Source organism: Microcebus murinus, chromosome 9 (assembly GCF_040939455.1).
Source record: "Microcebus murinus isolate Inina chromosome 9, M.murinus_Inina_mat1.0, whole genome shotgun sequence".
Lineage (NCBI taxonomy): Eukaryota > Metazoa > Chordata > Mammalia > Primates > Cheirogaleidae > Microcebus > Microcebus murinus.
Genome location: NC_134112.1, coordinates 9,296,943 through 9,315,552, shown reverse-complemented (window position 1 = coordinate 9,315,552; position 18,610 = coordinate 9,296,943). Strand labels below are relative to the sequence as shown.

Genomic DNA, 18,610 nt, shown 5'->3' with positions numbered 1-18,610 from the left:
AGGTTTCCAGAGCATAGATCATCCTTGCACCCTTCCCCCAAGTGAGGAGTGCCCCACCCAAGGCACAGATCAACCAGCCCTGTACTTCCCCAGAGCAGAGACCCACCCAGCAGCTCAACTCCAGAAGAGTTGACTATAGCTGAAAAACTGCACAGGGACTAAACTAATGCACCCACTGAGAACACAGCTAACATACCCTACCTAGCCGACGCCCTAGGACACAACTGCAGCTGCAGGTAAAAGTCTTTCCCTATGAAAACCACTCTAAAAAATTGGAGGAGGCAACTGTTCCATCAGATGCACAGCTGTCAATGTAGGGATACAAGAAACATGAAGAAGAAAGGAAATATGACACTATCAAAGAAACCTAATAATTATTCTGTAGCTGACCCCAAAGAAATGGACATTTATGAATTGCTTGAATAGGAATTCAAAATAATAATTCGAAGGAAACTCAGTAAGAAACAAGAGATTATAGATAGACAATTTAACAAAATCAGGAAAAAAATTCATGATCTGAATGAGAAATTCAACAAAGTGATAGATATCAATAAAAAAGAACCAAACAGAAATCTCGGAGGTAGAGAATTCAGTGAATGAAATAATAAATACGATCAAGAGCTTTAACAATAAACTAGATCACATAGAATAAGGAATTTATGAACTTGAAAACATGTTTTTTTGAAATAACCTAGTCAGACAAAAAAAGAGAAAAAGAATAAAGAAATGAAAAATTCCTACAGGACTATGGAATACTATTATGTGAACAAATTTTCACATTATGCAATTTTTCTGAAGGAGAAGAGATGGGAAAAGACATAGAAAACCTATTTAATGAAATAGTTGTTGAAAACTTCCCATATCTTGGGGAAGATATTTAGACATTAAGATCCATGGAGGAAGCTCAAATGTTCCCAAACAGTTTCATTGCGAAAAGGTTTTCTTTAAGGCACATTATAGTCAAACTGTCAAAAATCAAAGAGAGAATTCTAACAATAGCAAGAGAAATGTGTAAGTCATCTATATGGGAATCCCCATTAAATTAATAGTGGATTTCTCAGCAGGAATGTTACAGTCCAGGATTGAATCAGATGATGTAGTCAAAGAACTAAAAGTAAAAACTATCATTCAAGAATACTATACCCAACCAATATACCATTCAGAAATGAAAAAGAAATAGTCTTGCTCCAACAAGCAAAAACTAGGGGAATTCATCACTGATACATTGGCCTTAAAAGAAATGCTTAAGGGAATCCTACATCTGGAAGTGAAAGGACAATACCATCATGCATACATGGGAAAGTATAAAACTCACTGGTAGACCAGATATACAGATGAGAAGGAGAAAGAAATCATACCCTGTCATGACAGAAATCATCAAACTACAAAGATAAACAATAAAAGAAAAAGAAAGAAACAAAGGAAATACAAAACAATTGAAAACAAATGACAGAGTGACAGGAGTAAGTCCTCATATATCACTATTAATTTTGAATGCAAACAGATTAAATTTCTAATTTACAAGACAATATGGCTAAATGGATAGTAAAACAAGACCCAACTATATGCTGCCTATAAGAAGCTCACTTCATGATAAAGACATATAGACTTAAAGTAAAGGGTTTGAAGAAGATAATGCATTCCACTGGAAAACAAATACAAGCAGGAGTAGATAAAATTATATCATATAAAATAAATGTTAAATTAAAAACTGTAAAGAGAGACAAAGAAGAACACTTGATTATGATAAAAGGATCAAGCTGGGTGTGGTGGTGTGCACCTGTAGTCCTAGCTAGTAGGGATGATAAGGAGGGAGAATCACTTGAGCCCAAGAGTTCAAGGCTGTAGTGTGTTTTGATTGTATCTGGGAATAGTCACTTCATTCCAGCCTGGGCAGCATAGCAAATCCTAATTTCTATTTTTTAAAAAATGGAAACACCACATACCAGAACCTGTGAGATACAGTGAAAGCAATACTTAGAGGGAATTTTATAGCAATAAATGCCTGCATCAGAAAAGTAGAAAGGTTTCAAATAAACAACCTAACAATGCACCTCAAAGAACTAAAAAGTAAGAACAAACCAAAACCAAAATTAGTAGAAGGGAAAAAATAATAATGACCAGAGCAGAACTAAACAAAATAGAGACTATAAAACAATATAACAGATCAATGAAACAAAAAGTTGTGTTTTTTTAACAAGATAAACAAAATCAACAAAGTGTTAGCTAGACTAAGAAAAAAGTGCAGATAAATAAAATCAGAAAAGAAAAGGGAGACTTTACAACTTATACTACAGAAGCGCAAAAGCTCAATTAGCTATTATTATGAACAACATAGACTAACAAATTGGAAAACCTAGAAGAAATGGACATATTCCTGGATACATGCAATCTATCAAGATTGAATCAGGAAGAAATGGAAAACTTACACAGAGAGAATGAGCAAAAAGATTAAATCAGTAAGAAAAGCCTCCCAACAAAGAAAAGCCCAAGACTGGATGGCTTCACTGCTGAATTCTGTCAAACCTTTAAAGAAGAACTAGGACCAGTTCTTCTTAAACTATTCCAGAAAATTACATTGGATGGAATTCTTCCAAACTCATTTTATGAGGCCAGCATTACCCTGATACCAAAACCAGACAAAGACACAACAAGAAAAGAAAACTATAGGCCAATATCCTTGATCAACATAGACAGAAAAATCCTCCATAAAATACTAGCAAACTGAATCCAACATCATATCATAAAGATTGTACACCATGTTCAAGTGGGATTTATCCCAGGTTTGCAAGGATAGTTCAACATACACAAATCAATAAATGTGATCTATCACATCAACAGATTGAAGGATAAAAAAATTATATGGTCATCTCAATAATTGCAGAAAAAATAAAATTCAGTATTCTTTCATGATAAAAATGAAATAAATTAGGAATGTAAGGAATGTACCAAAACAAAGTCTACATGTAATAAACCCACAGCCAATGTCACAGTGAATGGGGAAGGTTGAAAACTTTCCCAGTAAGAACTGGAACAAGACAAGTTTTCTCTCTTTCACCGCTGTTATTTGACATAGCTCTGGAAGTTCTAGCCAGAGCAATTAGGCAAGACAAAGAAATAAAAGGCATCCAGATTTAAAAAGGAGGAAATAAAATTATCCCTGTTTGCAGATGATATGATCTTATATATAGAAAAACCTAAATACTCCAACAAAAAGTTTTAGAATTGATAAACAAATTCAATACAGTTGCAGAATACAAAATCGACATACAAAATCAGTAGCATTTCTATACACCAGTAGTGAATTAGTAAAAAGCAAATCTAGAAAATAATCTCATTTACAATATCTACAAAAAATAAAGTACTTAGAAATACATTTTACCAAAGATGTAAAAGATCTCTACAATGAAAACTATAAAACAATGATGAAAGAAATTGAAGAGGACACAAAAATATGGAAAGACATTGCATGTTCATGGATTGGAAGAGTAAATATTGTAAAAATGACCATACTATCTAAAGTGATCTCCACATTTAATACCATATCTATCAAAATATCAATGGCATTCTTCACAGAGTTAGAAAATAATAATCCAACAATTCATATGAAACTAGAATAGACCCTGAATAGCCAAAACGATCTTGAGCAAAAAGAACAAACCTGGAGGCATCACACTACTTGATTTCAAAATATACTATAAAGCTAGAGTAACCCAAACTGTATGATACTGTCATAAAAACATACATATAGAACAACAAATAGGGAACCCAGAAATAAATTCGTGTATTTTCAGCCAACTGATTTTTGACAAGTATGCCACAGGATTCACTGGGGAAAAGGCACAGTCTCTTTAATAAATGGCACTGGAAAAACTGGATATACACACGCAGAAGAATGAAACTAGACTTGTATCTCTTACCATAAACAAAAAAAACTCAAAATCGATTAAAGACTTTAATGTCAGGCCTGAAACTATGAAATTACTAGAGGGAAACATAAAGGAAATGCCTTAGGATATTGATCTGGGCAAAGATTTTATCGTTAAGCCATCAAAATCATAGGCAGCAAGGTAACTAGAGATGTGATTATATCATATTATTATAAAAAGCTTCTGCACAGCAAAAGAAACAATCAACAGAGTGAAACGACAACAGACGAATGGGAGAGAACATTTGCAAACTATACATCTATAAGGGATTAATATCTAGAATGTACAAGGAACACAACAGCAACCCCCCCCCCAAATAATTTAATGAAAAAATGGGCAAAGAATCTGAATAGACATTTTAAAAATAAGTTTAATAAATAAATAATTTTTTTGCCATACAAATGGCCTAAAAATATATGAAAATAGGCTTCACTTCATCAGGGAAATGCAAATCAAAACCACAATGAGATATTATCTCACGCCAATTGAAATGGTCATTATTAAAAAGATAAAGACCTAATGCTGGTGAGGATGTGGAGAAAAGAGAACTCTTATATGCTGTTGGAACTGTAAATTAGTATAGCCATTATGGAAAACAGCATGGAAATTCCTCAAAAAGCTAAAAACAGAACTGCCATATGACCCAGCAACCCCACTATTGGGTGTATATCCAAAGGAAAGGAAATCAGTATGTTGAAGAGCTATCTACACTGCCTGCTTCCAGCACCACTGTTTACAAGAGCCAAAATACAGAATCAACCCCAGTGTCCCTCAACAGAGGAAAGGGTAGCAAATGTGGTATACACACAGAATGGACTGCTATTCAGCCATAAAAAAGAATGGAGTCCTGCCATTCATGTCAACGTGAGGACATTTTGTTAAGTGAAATATTCCAGGCACAGAAAGATAAATGTTAACACTCATGTGGAAGTTGAAATAGTTGATCTTGTAGAAGTAGAGATTAGAATAGTGGTTATTAGAGGCTGGGAAGAGTAGGGAGTAGGGAGCGGTTGGATTGCTTAATGGATATAAAGTTATAGCTAGATAGGAGGAATAAGTTCTATTGTTCTGTAGCACTGAAGAGCGATTATAATAAACAATAATTATATTTTTTTCAAATAGCTAGAAGAGAGGACTTTGAATGTTACCAACACAAATAAATAAAAATTATAGGTGATGGGTACCCTAATTACCCTGGTTTGATAAACTGCACATTGTATACATATATTGAAATGTCATACTCCACCCCATAAATATGTAAAATTATGTGTTAACTAAAATATATGTATATATTAGTAACCAAAAAGGAAGGAAATCTTGCCATTTTCAGTAACATGAATGGACCTGGAGAATATTATAAGCTAAATGAGTAAGATACGGAGAGAGCTGCAAGATCTCACTTACAGGTGGAAACAAAAGTCAAACTCATAGAAACAAAGTAAGATAGTGGTTGCCAGGGCTGGGGGAGAAAAAAGTGGGCTGACATTGATGAAAGAGTACAAAGTTTTCATTATGTATTATGTATAAATTCTTGAGACCTAATTAGTATACAGCATGGTCATGATGTTTAACCATATTGTATACTTGAAATTTGCTAAGAGGATAGGTCTTAAATTTTATCTTCTTAACACACACAAATGGTAAGTGTGTGAAGGTGGTGGGTACTTAGCTTGCTTGTGGTAATCATTTCACCATGTATGTGTTTATCAAAACATAAAGCTGTGTGCCACACACACTCACACGTATGTACACACACATCCCCTCACACAATTTTTATGTCAGTGATATCTCAACAAAGCTGAGAAAAGAGAATGTGATATGTATATAAAATGGAATGCTATTCAGCCTTTAAAAAGAAGCAGATTCTGCAATATGTGACAACGTAGGTAAAACTTGAGGATATTATACTAAGTGAAATAAGGCAGTTCCAGGAAGACAAGTACTGCATAATTCCAGTTGTAGGAAGTATTAAAAATAGTTCATAGAATCAGAGAGTGTTTTGCTGGCTACCAGCCTGGGGGATGATGAAATGGAGAGTCAATGGCCATAAAGTTTTATTCAAGAAAGATGAATAAGCCGTGGATACCTGCTGTAAAATACTTTACCTGTAGTCAACAATAATGTACCCTTAAATTTTTTAAGACATTAGATCTCATGTTATGTGTTCTTACCACAATTAATTTTGTTATAGAAGTCAGGGATGTCCTGGGGCTGCAGCTGTGGTTGGGTAAGGTGCATGGGCACCTAAGTGCCTTTCTCTCAGCTCTCTTCCTATCTGAGAACGAGAAATACAGATATGGAGAGTCAGTACTTTCCTTCCCTGTTTGAAAATCTCCATCCACATCCCCTGGGGCTCTTTGGTCCCACAGTAACTGGTGGGCTCATGCTGCTGTGTGCAGGTGCAGCAGCCTGGGTAAGCGAGGAGCCGAGCCTCCTTTATGGTGATGGTGCCAGCTCCACCCGCGCCTCTGTGGCCCTCCTCTGGCAGATGTTGTAGATGTCTATTTCCCAGATATGAACGTCTTGTTGATCTCATTACTGTCCTCATTGGAATCCTCCAGTGATTCTGAATCACTCGGGACTTAAAGTCCATGCTCATTACACCATTCACAGCTCCTAGCAGGCAGATGTCTGCAGAAATGGTGGAGTAAGTAAGTACATCTGAAAGTCCTCTCCTCTGTGAAAGCAACAAGAACCCTCACAAAAATTGTCAGAATCAGTGTCAGAACTCTGGAAATTAACCAAAGACTTGCAACAATCCAGGAGTGTTAATTTAAGAAAAACAACTAAATCTCAGGAAGAACAGCAAGCTCTGAGGTGTTATAACTTACCCCGTTCTCATCCGCTCATCTCCTTAGCTTCGTAGTAACTTTGAAAACCAACAATCCCAATCACTGCTGTTTTTGTGAAAAAACAGGAAGCTGGCAGCCACTGGAGGGGTTCAGACTGGGGTTGGTGTTCTTTGAAAGCCCCATTCTCAGAGAGTTGTCATTATTTGACCTACCTAGAAGTTCCATAGAAAACCACACACTCATAAGAATTGTCCTTATTTGACCTAAATCAATGCAAGTGTGAACAGCCTTCACTGGGCACACCTGTTCAAAACAGTCAGTGGCAATCATTTAATATTATGGCTGCCTTAGGCAATGATAATAGTTGAGGCAAACAGCAAAATAACAAAAAAACGTAAAGGAAGAACTGGGGAATGAGACATCCATGGGGTGCTTTGAAAGACTCTGGGACAATTCTAGGAATTTCAGAGACCATGCTCATGTAGAATTAGTTTAAAAAAGTCACTAAATAAGCAACATAAAAAACAAACAGCAACAACAGCAATCCCTGAAGTTGGGGCAGGGTGCTGCAGGGGAAATCTGATTTCCAGAGTTGCGACACTATATTATTTAGTTCTCAATAAAAATATATGAGATAAACAAGAAAACAAGCATGGTTGGTCCACACACAGGAATAAAATGGCAGTCAACAGAAACTGTCCCTGAGGAAACCTAGACATTGGGCTTCTTAGACAAAAACTTTGTCAGCTATTTTAAATGTATTCGAAGGACAAACTGCCTTTAAATAACTAAAGGAAACTATGAGAATGGTTTCTCACCAAACAGAGCACACCAATAGAGAGACAGAAATTATTTTTAAAAACCCAGGTAGAAATTCCAAATTTGAAAAATATAATAATTGAAATGAAAAATTCACCAGAGGAGTTCAACAGCAGATTTGAGCAAGCAGAAAAGAGAATCAGTGAGATTGAAGCTAGGTCAATTGAGATTATCCATTCTGAAGACCAAAATGAAATAAAGGCTGAAGAAACTGAAGAGCCCCTCAGAGACCTGTGGAACACCATCAGGCACATCAACACACATATAGTGAGAGTCCCAGAGGAGAGGAAAGAGAGAACGGGGCAGAAAGAATGTTTGAAGAAATAATGGCCAAAAATGTCCCGAATATTTTGGAAAACATTAACCTACATATTTCAGAAGGCTGCTGTATTCCAAGGTGGATAAACTGAAACAGACCCATACCAACACACATCATGGTTAAACTGTCCAAAGCTAAAGACAAGGAGACAGTTTTGAAAGCACCTGGAGAAAAATGACTTATCATCTACAAGGGATCTTCAACAAGATTACGAGCTGATTTTTCATCAGAACTCAGGGTGGCCAGAAGGCCGTGGGATGGCATATTCCAAGGCTAAAATAAAAAGATAAGAATTCTGTATCCAGGCAAAGTTACAAGAGCAGCACCTGCTGTATCCTCTGCCTGGACCCTTCTTCTTTCACTGTTTACACGCCTCCTTCCTTTCTTTCCCTCCTTCAATCTGAGTTTACAGTACTCCATACCCACCGTCCCTGCTTCAGTTTCTCTATGGTTACATGTATACTCTGAATGTCTCCCCCTTCTCTGAATAGAATGGAATCTCTCTGAGGGCTGTTTGAATATTTTATTCACTGCTAAATCCCAAGCACCTAGAACAAGGCCAGCACATATAGCCCTCAATAAATGTTTGTTGAATGAACAAGTGAATAAATAAATGAACAAATATTCTTAAAATTATTATAAATGATTATAAATAATTACTGAGCTCTTATTAGATGCAAGGTAGACCTGAACTCTAGTCTTACTCTCATTTTACTGATGAAAGGCCAGACGTGCAGAACACTTAGATAAGTTCTTGTGGTTCTGTGGCTGTCACTGGCAGAGCTGGACAGCTCCCCTGGAGTCCAAGCTCTCAGCCCATCTCCCCTCCTGCCCCTCCTGGCTGTTCCATCTTTCGTGAAACCTGTTGTTGATGAGAATGGTTGTTTCCCTTTACTTGACATTTATGTCTTTCATATAGGGGTGCTGGGGGGTGGTCTGGGTTCAGGAAGTCTCAAAGGTAGAGAAAAGCCAAGAACACTTTGAAAAAAAGGTGAATGAATGCTTGGGACCTTGTTAAGAGGTATCTTAAAGATATAAACTTTTTCCAGACAAAAACATGATTTTCTTCATTTCCCTAATAGTCTGCAAAGAGCATATTTTAATTTTATAAGAAGGTAAAACAATAGAAAAAATGTTTTTAAAGTCTTATTATCTCCAGAAAAAATAGTTCTGTTCTGTGGGTGGACATTGTGTGGTTTATGTTGACCCCTGTTCTGTAATAAATAGACAGCCAGTATTTAGAGGCTTCAGCACAAGACAACGTGTTTCCTGCTCTCACTGCAGACCACAGGGGCAGTGCCTTTGCCCAGCAACTCAGGGACGCTGTCCCCTTCCATTGTGAAGCTTTGGCACCACACCTCGGGCCTCATGGTCACCTGCATCCAGCTGGCAGAGGGGAAACATAGGGTGTGGAGGGGCCCGTGCATTTAAAGCACATCACTTCTGCTCTGTGCCGCTGGCCGCATCCCAGTTCTGTGGCCCCCCAGGAAGGGTAGGCAGTTCCAGCGGAGACCAGGTGGGATATCCCTGTGCGGTGTAGGGTAGGGATCAGCACGAGGGATGGCGAACTCTGAATGACCCCAGTATTTACTCCCCCTGTGGCCAAGGGGGTGTCCTGTGGCTTTTCTGTCTTCTCACCTATAAAATGGGAACAAGGAAGCCTTCATGCCTGCATTGAGGAATAAATGGGGTGATTAATGCTTAACTGACGGTAGATACAAATGTCCGTGCAGCTCTGGGGCTATTTCCTAAGCGGCTGAGAGGGGCGGCCCGGCACCCTTTCTCTTGCAGCATCCTGTTTGCGGACATCGTGGGCTTCACAGGCCTGGCGTCCCAGTGCACGGCCCAGGAGCTGGTGAAACTCCTCAACGAGCTTTTTGGCAAGTTCGACGAATTAGCCACAGTAAGTGCAGCGTTTTTCTTTGTTCGAATTAAATTTTAATAGAATTGCTTCTGGAAAAACCATATGCCAGGTGGATTTCCTATATTTGGAATATGAACTAGACTGATCGCTAAGCAGTTCTTCTGTCAAGGTTATAAGTCACCAGTTGGTGTTAGCCTTACTGCCCGCTGATTCCCTTCCCTGGACCTGAGGCTTGTGTTTACCAGACAGGAGAGTGCTCGCACAAGCGCGGCCAGCGTGCCTTTGAGTAAGGGCTCCCGTGCACAGGGCTGTGTTGCGCAGGCCGCACGTGGGTCTGGGCCTGCCCTGTGTGCCACCTGCTGCCATTCTGCCCATGGCAGACAGAGCTGGAGGTCGCAGCCCCTTGTTCTGAGGCAGCCTTGGCTGCGGGCTCTGCTGGAGCAGGCCTTGTTCCGGGCCTGCCGCCCTCCTGGGATTGAAGCCGACTGCTGGTGGCCTGGCTGCTGGTGCCTCATGAGGCTGGGCATGGGCAGTGGCCACCCTCACCCTCACCCTCAGTAGCCCATGCATGCTGGGGGTTTTAAAGACTGCCCTGAAACTGGCCACATCTGACAGCTAAGTCTCGCTGAAGGTCGGGCCAAGGCTGCGCTCACAGCCTTGGCTTGTCACGTGTGTGTTTGGATGCCGAGACAAACAAGCCAGCCGCACCCCTCCACATGCGGCAAGCATTCCCTTGGCCACTGTGGTATTCCCTCCACCGTGGGAGCTGGTTTGGGGTTTCGGGAGCCCTTTGCACCCCTGGAACTCAACCATGTTGGCCGTGGCCCCCTGAGGGGCTGCAGTGCCACCTCTTCTCCCCACAGGGCTGGGGTGCCAGCTGCTGAAGTCGACAGACTGTCACAGGCCCAGGGGGAGTACATTTGCTGTGCGACGCCACTATCTCACCCTCCATTTTCTCCACTGCCCACGGGAGCGTTTGGGAGGCGCTGCACTGCTCACAGCGGCAATCGGCAATCGGCACAGCAGCTGAGAGTGTGCCCTTCGCCACGTGCGGGAACCTCCTGGTCACCGTTCACCCGGCAAATCCTCCCCGAGCTCTCACGCCCCCTGCAGGCGGGCTGCTTCCAGAGGGCGAGAGGACGGCTGACTGGGGCCCTGGGAAGTCTCCCCTCTCTGAGGAAGGAAGGCTGTGGGGGAGCCACTACCCGCCGGGGACCCCCAGTGTCCCTGCCTGCCAGGGTGTGGCAGGAGCACAGTGTGACGGAGCCAAGTCACTCCTGCACTCACGGCAGCCTCGCTCGAGGTGGGCAGGCAGGAGGTCGCCGTCCGGGGCAGCGAGCCCTGTGCGGCAGGTCAGCCCCTTTCTCAGGTGAGGCGACAGTGGAAGGTGCCGGGAGAAAGAGTGGGTGTCCCCTCAGTGAGGGAGAGAAGGGGGGTCCTGGCCCGGGGCTGGCTTGTGCGGAGTCCTGAGGGTTGTTCTGCGCTCGGGGCGGGGCTGCGTGTGGGGTGCCCCTGGGCAGAGCAGAGCCGGGCAGTGGGCACATGGCACTGAAGCTGGCCAGACTTGCTACGTGTGGCAGCGGTGTAGGGGACGCAGTGCAGGTGGGAGAAGACTTGAGAGCCTGTTGCCGATGCCTGGAGCAGGGAGAGAGATTGAGGTGGGGGCAGGAGGGTGGGCACGTGTGATTGATTTGGGGCGCTGCTCCCTTTGGGGATTCCTGTGGGGAGGGTACAGGTCTTGAGATCCAGGTGTACAGTCTCTGTTTACTTTTCTGACGGACCAGGCTGCAGAACCTTTCTCATGTGGCACCCTGTTGGTTGCCTGGGCCAGTGTTCCGCAGGAGCCCGTTTGGGAAAGCCTGCGTCATCTTTCCTGAGGGTGAAAGGAAGATGGTGGCTCTCCATCTGGGACGGGCGTGCTTTCTGGCCATGATATTTTCGTCGGGCACAGGGGCTTCTAGTCACAGCGTTGCTGCAGCCTCCTTTGGGCTGTCCCCTGGGCTTGTCCCCCTGGACTGTGGCTGCCCTTGCCCTCTGGGACAAGGCCACTGGGGTCTAACTCCCCGTCAGGCACAGTGGCGTGGAGGTGGAAGGGCGTGTGAGTGTGCAGCTCATCGGTACAGAGGGCGGAGCTCCAGCCCCTCTGCATCTGGGTCAGAAAGCTGTTTTGTCCGGATTCCCAGCCATGGCCTGTGCTCCCAGGAGGGCCTGAGGGCTGAGGGCTCACGCAGATGTGACAAGTGTCTTTTCCTCAGCCTGCATCTGCCTCTTGCCCCCTCAACAGGAAGCAGGTCATCGCAGAAGCTTCTGGACAGAGGGTCCTTCTTGACCCTGCCTCTTCTTATGGTACTCTGAGCTTGTGCCAATGACAGGCCGGCACTGGGCCCTCCATCCCGACCATACGATTCTGTCTTCGTGGCAGCCCTGAGATCAGCATACTTATCCCTGAGGAGACAGGAGCCACATTCGGTCAGCCCAGGCCCCATTGCTGTCCTGCTGAGACTCCCCAGGGGCTCGAGCTCTCTTAGGAGGCGCCTGTCTTTGTGGGTTCCCCCTGCCCACCAGGCCGCTGGACGCCTGTGCCGGCTCACCTGGCCGGCGACTGATGCTGGCACGGCACGGTTTCTTCTGGGCTGTCTTCTGTGGACTTGCCCCGTGCCTGGGGCCGCTCAGGGCCTGGCACTGGCTTCCCAGACCCCAGGCTGCTCGCTGGCCCAGCCTGTTCTGCCATGCTTTGTTAGTCAGAACAGGAGCAGGGCCTGCCCGAGTCCAGAGCTGGGGAGACAGACCCTCCTCTTAACAGGAGGGCAGGGGCTGGAGTGGTTGCTGTGGCTACCCATGGAAAATACTGTCTGCATTGTCCTTCTTGGGCCACGTGTGGCTGCGGGACTCTGTGTTCCTTTCTTTCTTCACCATTGGCTTCAAACACAATTCCAACCCTGCTGCTTCACAGTTTCTTCCTTTGGTAAGGAAGTGCTGCTGTGGCTGCTGGGAGAGGCCGAAGGTGTCACCGAGAGCCACTGTTGTTTGCGGCAGTGTGCCATGAATGCAGTCCAGTCCCTGGCACCTGCTGTTCCTTTATGTCTGCACTGCTACCTGGGGTGCAGGGGATGGGGGTCTCTGGGCCTGTTGGGGGATCGCATGCTCACGCATCTCATGTTTCCACGTTCCAAGCAGCTCCTCAAAACCTACTCAGCTCTTTTGCCGGGACACTGAGTCGTGTCTGGGGCACTGACCTACACGCTTTCATCAAGAAGCGTGCTCGTGCTTCAGAGAGTAGGTGATGCACATGGAGGAAGCGTGTGCCAGGTCAAGTGCAGCTAGAAAGAGATATGTTGGGATGTGTGAGTGTGTGCTTGTACTTATATGTGTGAGCGTGTACACACATGTGTGTGTATGTGAGAGTGTGCATGTGTGAGTGTACATGTGTGAGCCTGTGTGCCTGTACATGCATATGTGAGTGTGTCTACGTGTGTACATGAGCATGCGAGTGATATACATGAGTATGTACATGTGTGAATGTGTACATGTGTGTACCTGTACATGCATGTATGTGCCTGTAGGTTGCTGCCTTTTGTTGGAGACATTTCTCTTGGTGTCCTATGGCAGCACAAAGTGCAGTCACCTCATGAGAAATAGAATGAGCAGATGTGATTCGTGTCGAGGACTCTGTTTACCTCCCACGTATACATATAGTCTCTGTCACAACAACTCAGCTCTGCCATTGGAGCACAGAAGCAGCCACGAACATGGAAACAACAGCCGTGGCTGTGCACCGATAAAACTTTACAAAACAAGTGTGAGCAGGCCCACAGGGCATAGTGTGCCAGCCCCTGCTCTAAACCAAGATGCTCTGAATGGAGTCACGTCTGTTTCAAGACACTCCTGTGCCCGGCTTCTCCTTGCACCTGCTAAGCAGCTGGGCCATGGCTGACGTGTCGGCCCCTGGGCTGGGGTGCCCTGGGAGTCAGGCCCCAGCGTGGAGCGCCCAGGCCGCGCTGCTGGCTGCCCTCGTTCCTGGGGAGGCTGTTTCCAGATGGCAGAGCTCGCAGTGCTAGACAGAGACCAAATGTTTCATTACAGCTGGAAGGTGCCTTTAAGTGACCCTTGAATCCTGCCAGCTGAGAGCGCCAGGTGCCCACAAGGGACACAACAGACAGAACTGGAGGAGCAGTCCCCGGGGCGGAGTTAGCCTGCCAGCAGCATAAATAACATCACCCTGATAGTGTAAACCTCTTGTGTAAAGTGCCAGCTCATTTCCCAGGAACATTTGAGTTTGGGGTGAGCAGAATATTTCCTGGTTTTTAGAAACACGTTTTTGTAAGCAGAATCCATTTGGGCGTGAAGCTCGCGGCCACGTGGGAGCAGAGGAGATCTCGATTAGGGATCTCGCCAGCGAGGTGGAAGGAGGATGAGGCCTGTCCACATGCACTAGTGCCACCCCAGAGTGACCAGCCTCAGGGTACGGAGGGCCCACAGCGTGTGGGTGGGGCACATGTTGGCCATCACTTGCTTTGTAGCACTAGAAGGCTGAGGCGGGTGCTCCAGTGTGAGCACAGGGGGCTGGGCCTGTTTCTACTCTAGACTCCTGCACTTAATATCAGGGTAGAACTTTAAGAGCCTGGGTTGAAAAGTTTTGAGTTTGGCTGCACCGTGCAACATGAGAAGGAGGTGAAGGCTCAGTTGGTGCCCTTCACCATAGGAATCTTTGTAACATCCCAGCCTGGATACGATGTCATTGTCATTCTAGAAGTGAGCAAAAGGAGGCTCCTATGGTAAAGCAGCTTTCCAGGAACCACTGCCAGAATGAGACGCAAGGTCACTGTGGCTCCAAAGTCTGCCTCCTTAGGAGAAGAGAGCTCTTACTCATCCTTCAAAGCCCTAAAGGCCATCTTCTCTATAGTGCCTTGCCCTTTGGGCCTCTGACTTTTCTCTGGCTTTCTGTGGAATAGGGTGCATCCTGTCCAGCCAACACTGCTCATCCTGGTACCGTACAGTTTTCAGCGAGGCAGTGGCCTCCTGTGGACAGCCCCTGCACAGGTCCAGGTTGGCTCTTAGCCGCATTGCTGACTGTGGAGTATGGCACATGGTGGTCATCCCTGTGTGTTTAAGTGGGTCAGTGCTGTGCCAATCTGTCCACTCCAATGGTGTCTGGACTCCTTGGCTTGTGACCTGAGGCTGGGGGAACTCAGACGGTGCCCATGGGTGATAACGGTCAGAGAAGGGGCTGGGGCGGTCTGCACTGGGCACCAGTTGGCTGCCAGTGCCTCGTCTGGAGAAGCCGAGCTGGGCTGGGAGCAGGATCAGCAGTGGGAGAGCCAGCTTGAGTGTGGTTTCCACAGGGCTCAACTTCCTGAACAGGCTCCAGAATCCACCTTGGGATGCGGGTCATAGGGAGGGAGTTGGGTGGAGAAGTGGCTTCAGAGCAAGCACACGCCTGACTGTCTTTTGCTCAGTGGTGCTGAATGTCTGGGGTGGAGGGAGGAGGCCAAGCTCCCTAAGACCCTGGCACCTGCTGTGCACATGCACAGCCCTGGCTGGGGCAGGCGCAGCCCCTGGCAGGCTCCTGGGGCAGAGGTTCTATGGTGTTGCTCAGCGTGTGATCGAGAAGCCATCATCATGTTCCCTGGGACACGGCAGGGTGGATTCCTGGGCCAGATCCAGAACCACTCATCCCAGGGACCCGGAATCTGTGTTTTACTAACTGCCTTGGAGTTTGCAAGCAGAGGCTGAGAGCTCATCTCTAAAGCATGTGCTTATGTAAAAACAACTGGACCTTGGGGCAGGGGGTCTCTTTGTGTCCCTTGCCTTGACCCTATGCGTCTTCTCACACCCCAGCCTTCCAGTCAACAGAGCCTCTTGCCTTCCCTGCCTGAGACCGTGGTTTCCACCTTCCACCTTGGTGCTCCTGCCCCAGTGCAGCCCTCTAGGGCCTGCACAGTTCACACCGAGCAGAGTGGAATGTGCCCTGTGTCACACAGCAGGGACGGTGTTTCCCTGTCCTAGGATCCTTGTAGGTGTCCTTCCAGGGGGAGTGGGCAGTCCCTAGTGGGACAGGGGAGCATGTGAGAGTACCTCCTTCCCCCAAGAGGTAGGACAGCCTGGGAGCCACATTTTGGTGACTTCAGAAAAATAGTTTGTTGAAAAAAGTGTTTTATGGAAGACCTTGTGAATACAAAGTGAATCTGAGTTTTCCTAGGAAAATATCTTTCACCCCAAATGTTTCTCAGACCCTTTGCAATGATTCTCTCTCCTCACACTGTCCATCCCTTTCTCCCTTGTGTCCAGGCAACTGCTAATCTGCTTTCTGTCACTATAGATAAGTTTGAATTTTCTAGAATCATATTGGAATGATTCAGGATGTGCTCTATATTATGTGGCCTTTTTCAGTGAGTGTAACTGTTTTGAGATTCATCCACCTTGTTCCTGTGTCAGTATTTCACTCACGTTTATTGCTTAGAAGTATCCCGTTGTGTAGGTGTACTAAAGCTTGTCTGTCCATTCACCTCTTGAGGGTAAGTGGATATATTTGGGTTATTTCTAGGTTTTGAGTATTATAAAAAAAGCTGCTGTGAATATTCATGTATAAGTCTTTGTACAGATATGTGCTTTCATTTCTCTCAGCTAAACACCTAGGAGTGGTGAGGCTAGAAAATATGGTAGATGTTTGCTTAACTTTTTAAGAATCTGACAATGACATCCAAAGTGGTTGTGACTTTTCACATTCACATCAGCAGTGTATGAGTTCCAGTTGCTCACATCCTTGTCAACACTTTGTGTGGTCAGTGTTTTTAATTTTAGCCATTCTAATAAGTGTGTGGTGGTATTTTATTGTGATTTTAGTTTACTTTTCCTTAATGACTGATGTGGTTGGGCATCTTTTCATTGCTTCTTGGCTATCCATGTATCTTTTTTGGTAAAGTGTCTGTCCAAATCTTTTGACCACTTTTTTTTTTAACTGGGTTGATTTTTTTTTTTATTGTGAAGTTTTGAGAATTCTTTGTATGTTTCACATATAAGTCCTTCATCAGATATATGATTTATAAATATTTTCTCCCATACTTTGGCTGTTTGTTTATTCTTTTAATAGTACTGTTCGAGGAACAGAAGATTTTAGTTTTTTGAAGTCCAATTTATTAGTTACTTTCTTTTATGTCTTGTAATTTTTGTGTTGTATTTAAAAAATCTTTGCCCCAAATGGTATAACTGTGTGTTGGTTTCCCAAGGCTGCTGTGTGAATTGCCACAAACTTGGCAACTTGAGACAACGGAAATTTGTTTTCTTGCAGTTTTAGAGGCCCAAAGTCTGAAATCAGTATCAGTTGGCCAAAATCAAGATGTTGGCAGGACCGTTACTCCAGCCAGACGTTCCCGGGGAAAATCTGTGCCTTACCTCTTACATCATCTTCTGTTGACTATTGGAATTCCTTGGCTTGTGGCCGTATCACCTCAGTCTCCCTGTCTTAACATTACTGCCTCCTTCTCCTCCTGTTGCTCCTCCTCTTCCTCCTGTTCTCTTTCCTTCTCTCTCTCTCTCTCCTTCTCTCTTCCTTTCTCTATATGTGTATAAAATTTCCTTCTGCCTCCCTTTTATAAGGATACATGTCATTGTATTTAGGGCCCATCCAGATATTATTATAACAATTCAGGATGGTGTACCCATCTCAAGATCCTCAAGTTAATCACATCTGCAAAGATCTTTAGTTGTTTTTTTTTTGTTGTTGTTGTTGTTGTTTTGTTTGTAACATTCACAGATTCCACGGATTTGATCATGAGTATCTTTTGAGGGGCCATTTTCAGTCCATCACACAATGTGAGCAGTCATCCAACATCTCTCTGCATTTCAGTCTCCTCATTTAAAAATAAGATTAAAGGTGACCATTTTTGGTGGGTAGTGCAGTGAGAAGTGAAATAATAGAAAGTAAAGTAATAACGAGTATAAAACATCTAGCATAGCGCCTAGGATAAGGTTGATACTTGATACATGATTGTTAAAGTTACTAGAAAAGCTATGATCGGTGGGGTCAATGATGTTTAAACTACACAGGTATTTGAAAATCCAACATGAAAAAGTTAAGATCTTCCAACAGAAAGATATAACAAGCTATTTTTCTTTAATTTTATCATGCTCTTAATTTATAATCAGATAACATTTGATGCTAGTAATTGTCCATTTAGCAGCCATGTCTGTTTTAGAGAATTGTCAAAAACTGCTTGCTACCATTATAATTCAATGGGATTCCATTTTTGGGGGTAATACAACATTTTCTATTTTCCTTTTTTCTCATTTTTTATTGAGATAAAATGTTTTATATATTTATGGGATACATGTGAGTATTTGTTACATGCGAACAATGTGTAATGATCAGCTGAGGGTATTTAAGGTGTCAGTCAACTTGAGTTTTTATCATTTCCATGTTGGTAACATTTCAAGCCCTCTCTTCTAGCTACTTTGAAATATACGTTGTTGCTAACTTATAGTCACATCACTCTGCTATCTAATATTGGGGCTTATTTGTTATGTCTAACTGTATGTTTATACCCAATAACCAACCTTTCTTTAACCCTCCTTCCCACCCACCTAACCCCCCAGGCTCTGGTCTTTATTATTCTTTTCTCTCACAGATGAGTGAGAACATGAGAACTTATGGCATCTGTCTTTCTATGCCTGGCTTATTTCATTTAACAGAATGACCTCCATTTCCATCCATGTTGCTGCAAATGACATGATTTCATTGTTCTTTATTGCTGACTAGTATTCCATTGTGTATATATATATATACACCATATTTCCTTTATCCATTTGTCCATCGATGGGCACTTGGGTCGATTTCATATCATTGCCATTGTGAATAGTTCTTCACTGAACATCTGAGTGCAGGTATCCC

At 44.0% G+C, this 18,610-nt stretch overlaps 1 protein-coding gene across 1 annotated transcript in view; it reads left to right on the top strand.

Moving 5' to 3' along the window:
- The window catches only part of ADCY1 (adenylate cyclase 1), a 137,585-nt gene that overhangs the window by 46,573 nt on the left and 72,402 nt on the right, over window positions 1-18,610 (top strand). The window contains exon 4 of the mRNA XM_012763424.3: window positions 9,651-9,762. Coding sequence (XP_012618878.3) covers window positions 9,651-9,762 — 112 coding nt within the window. The remainder of the gene's footprint in view (window positions 1-9,650; window positions 9,763-18,610) is intronic.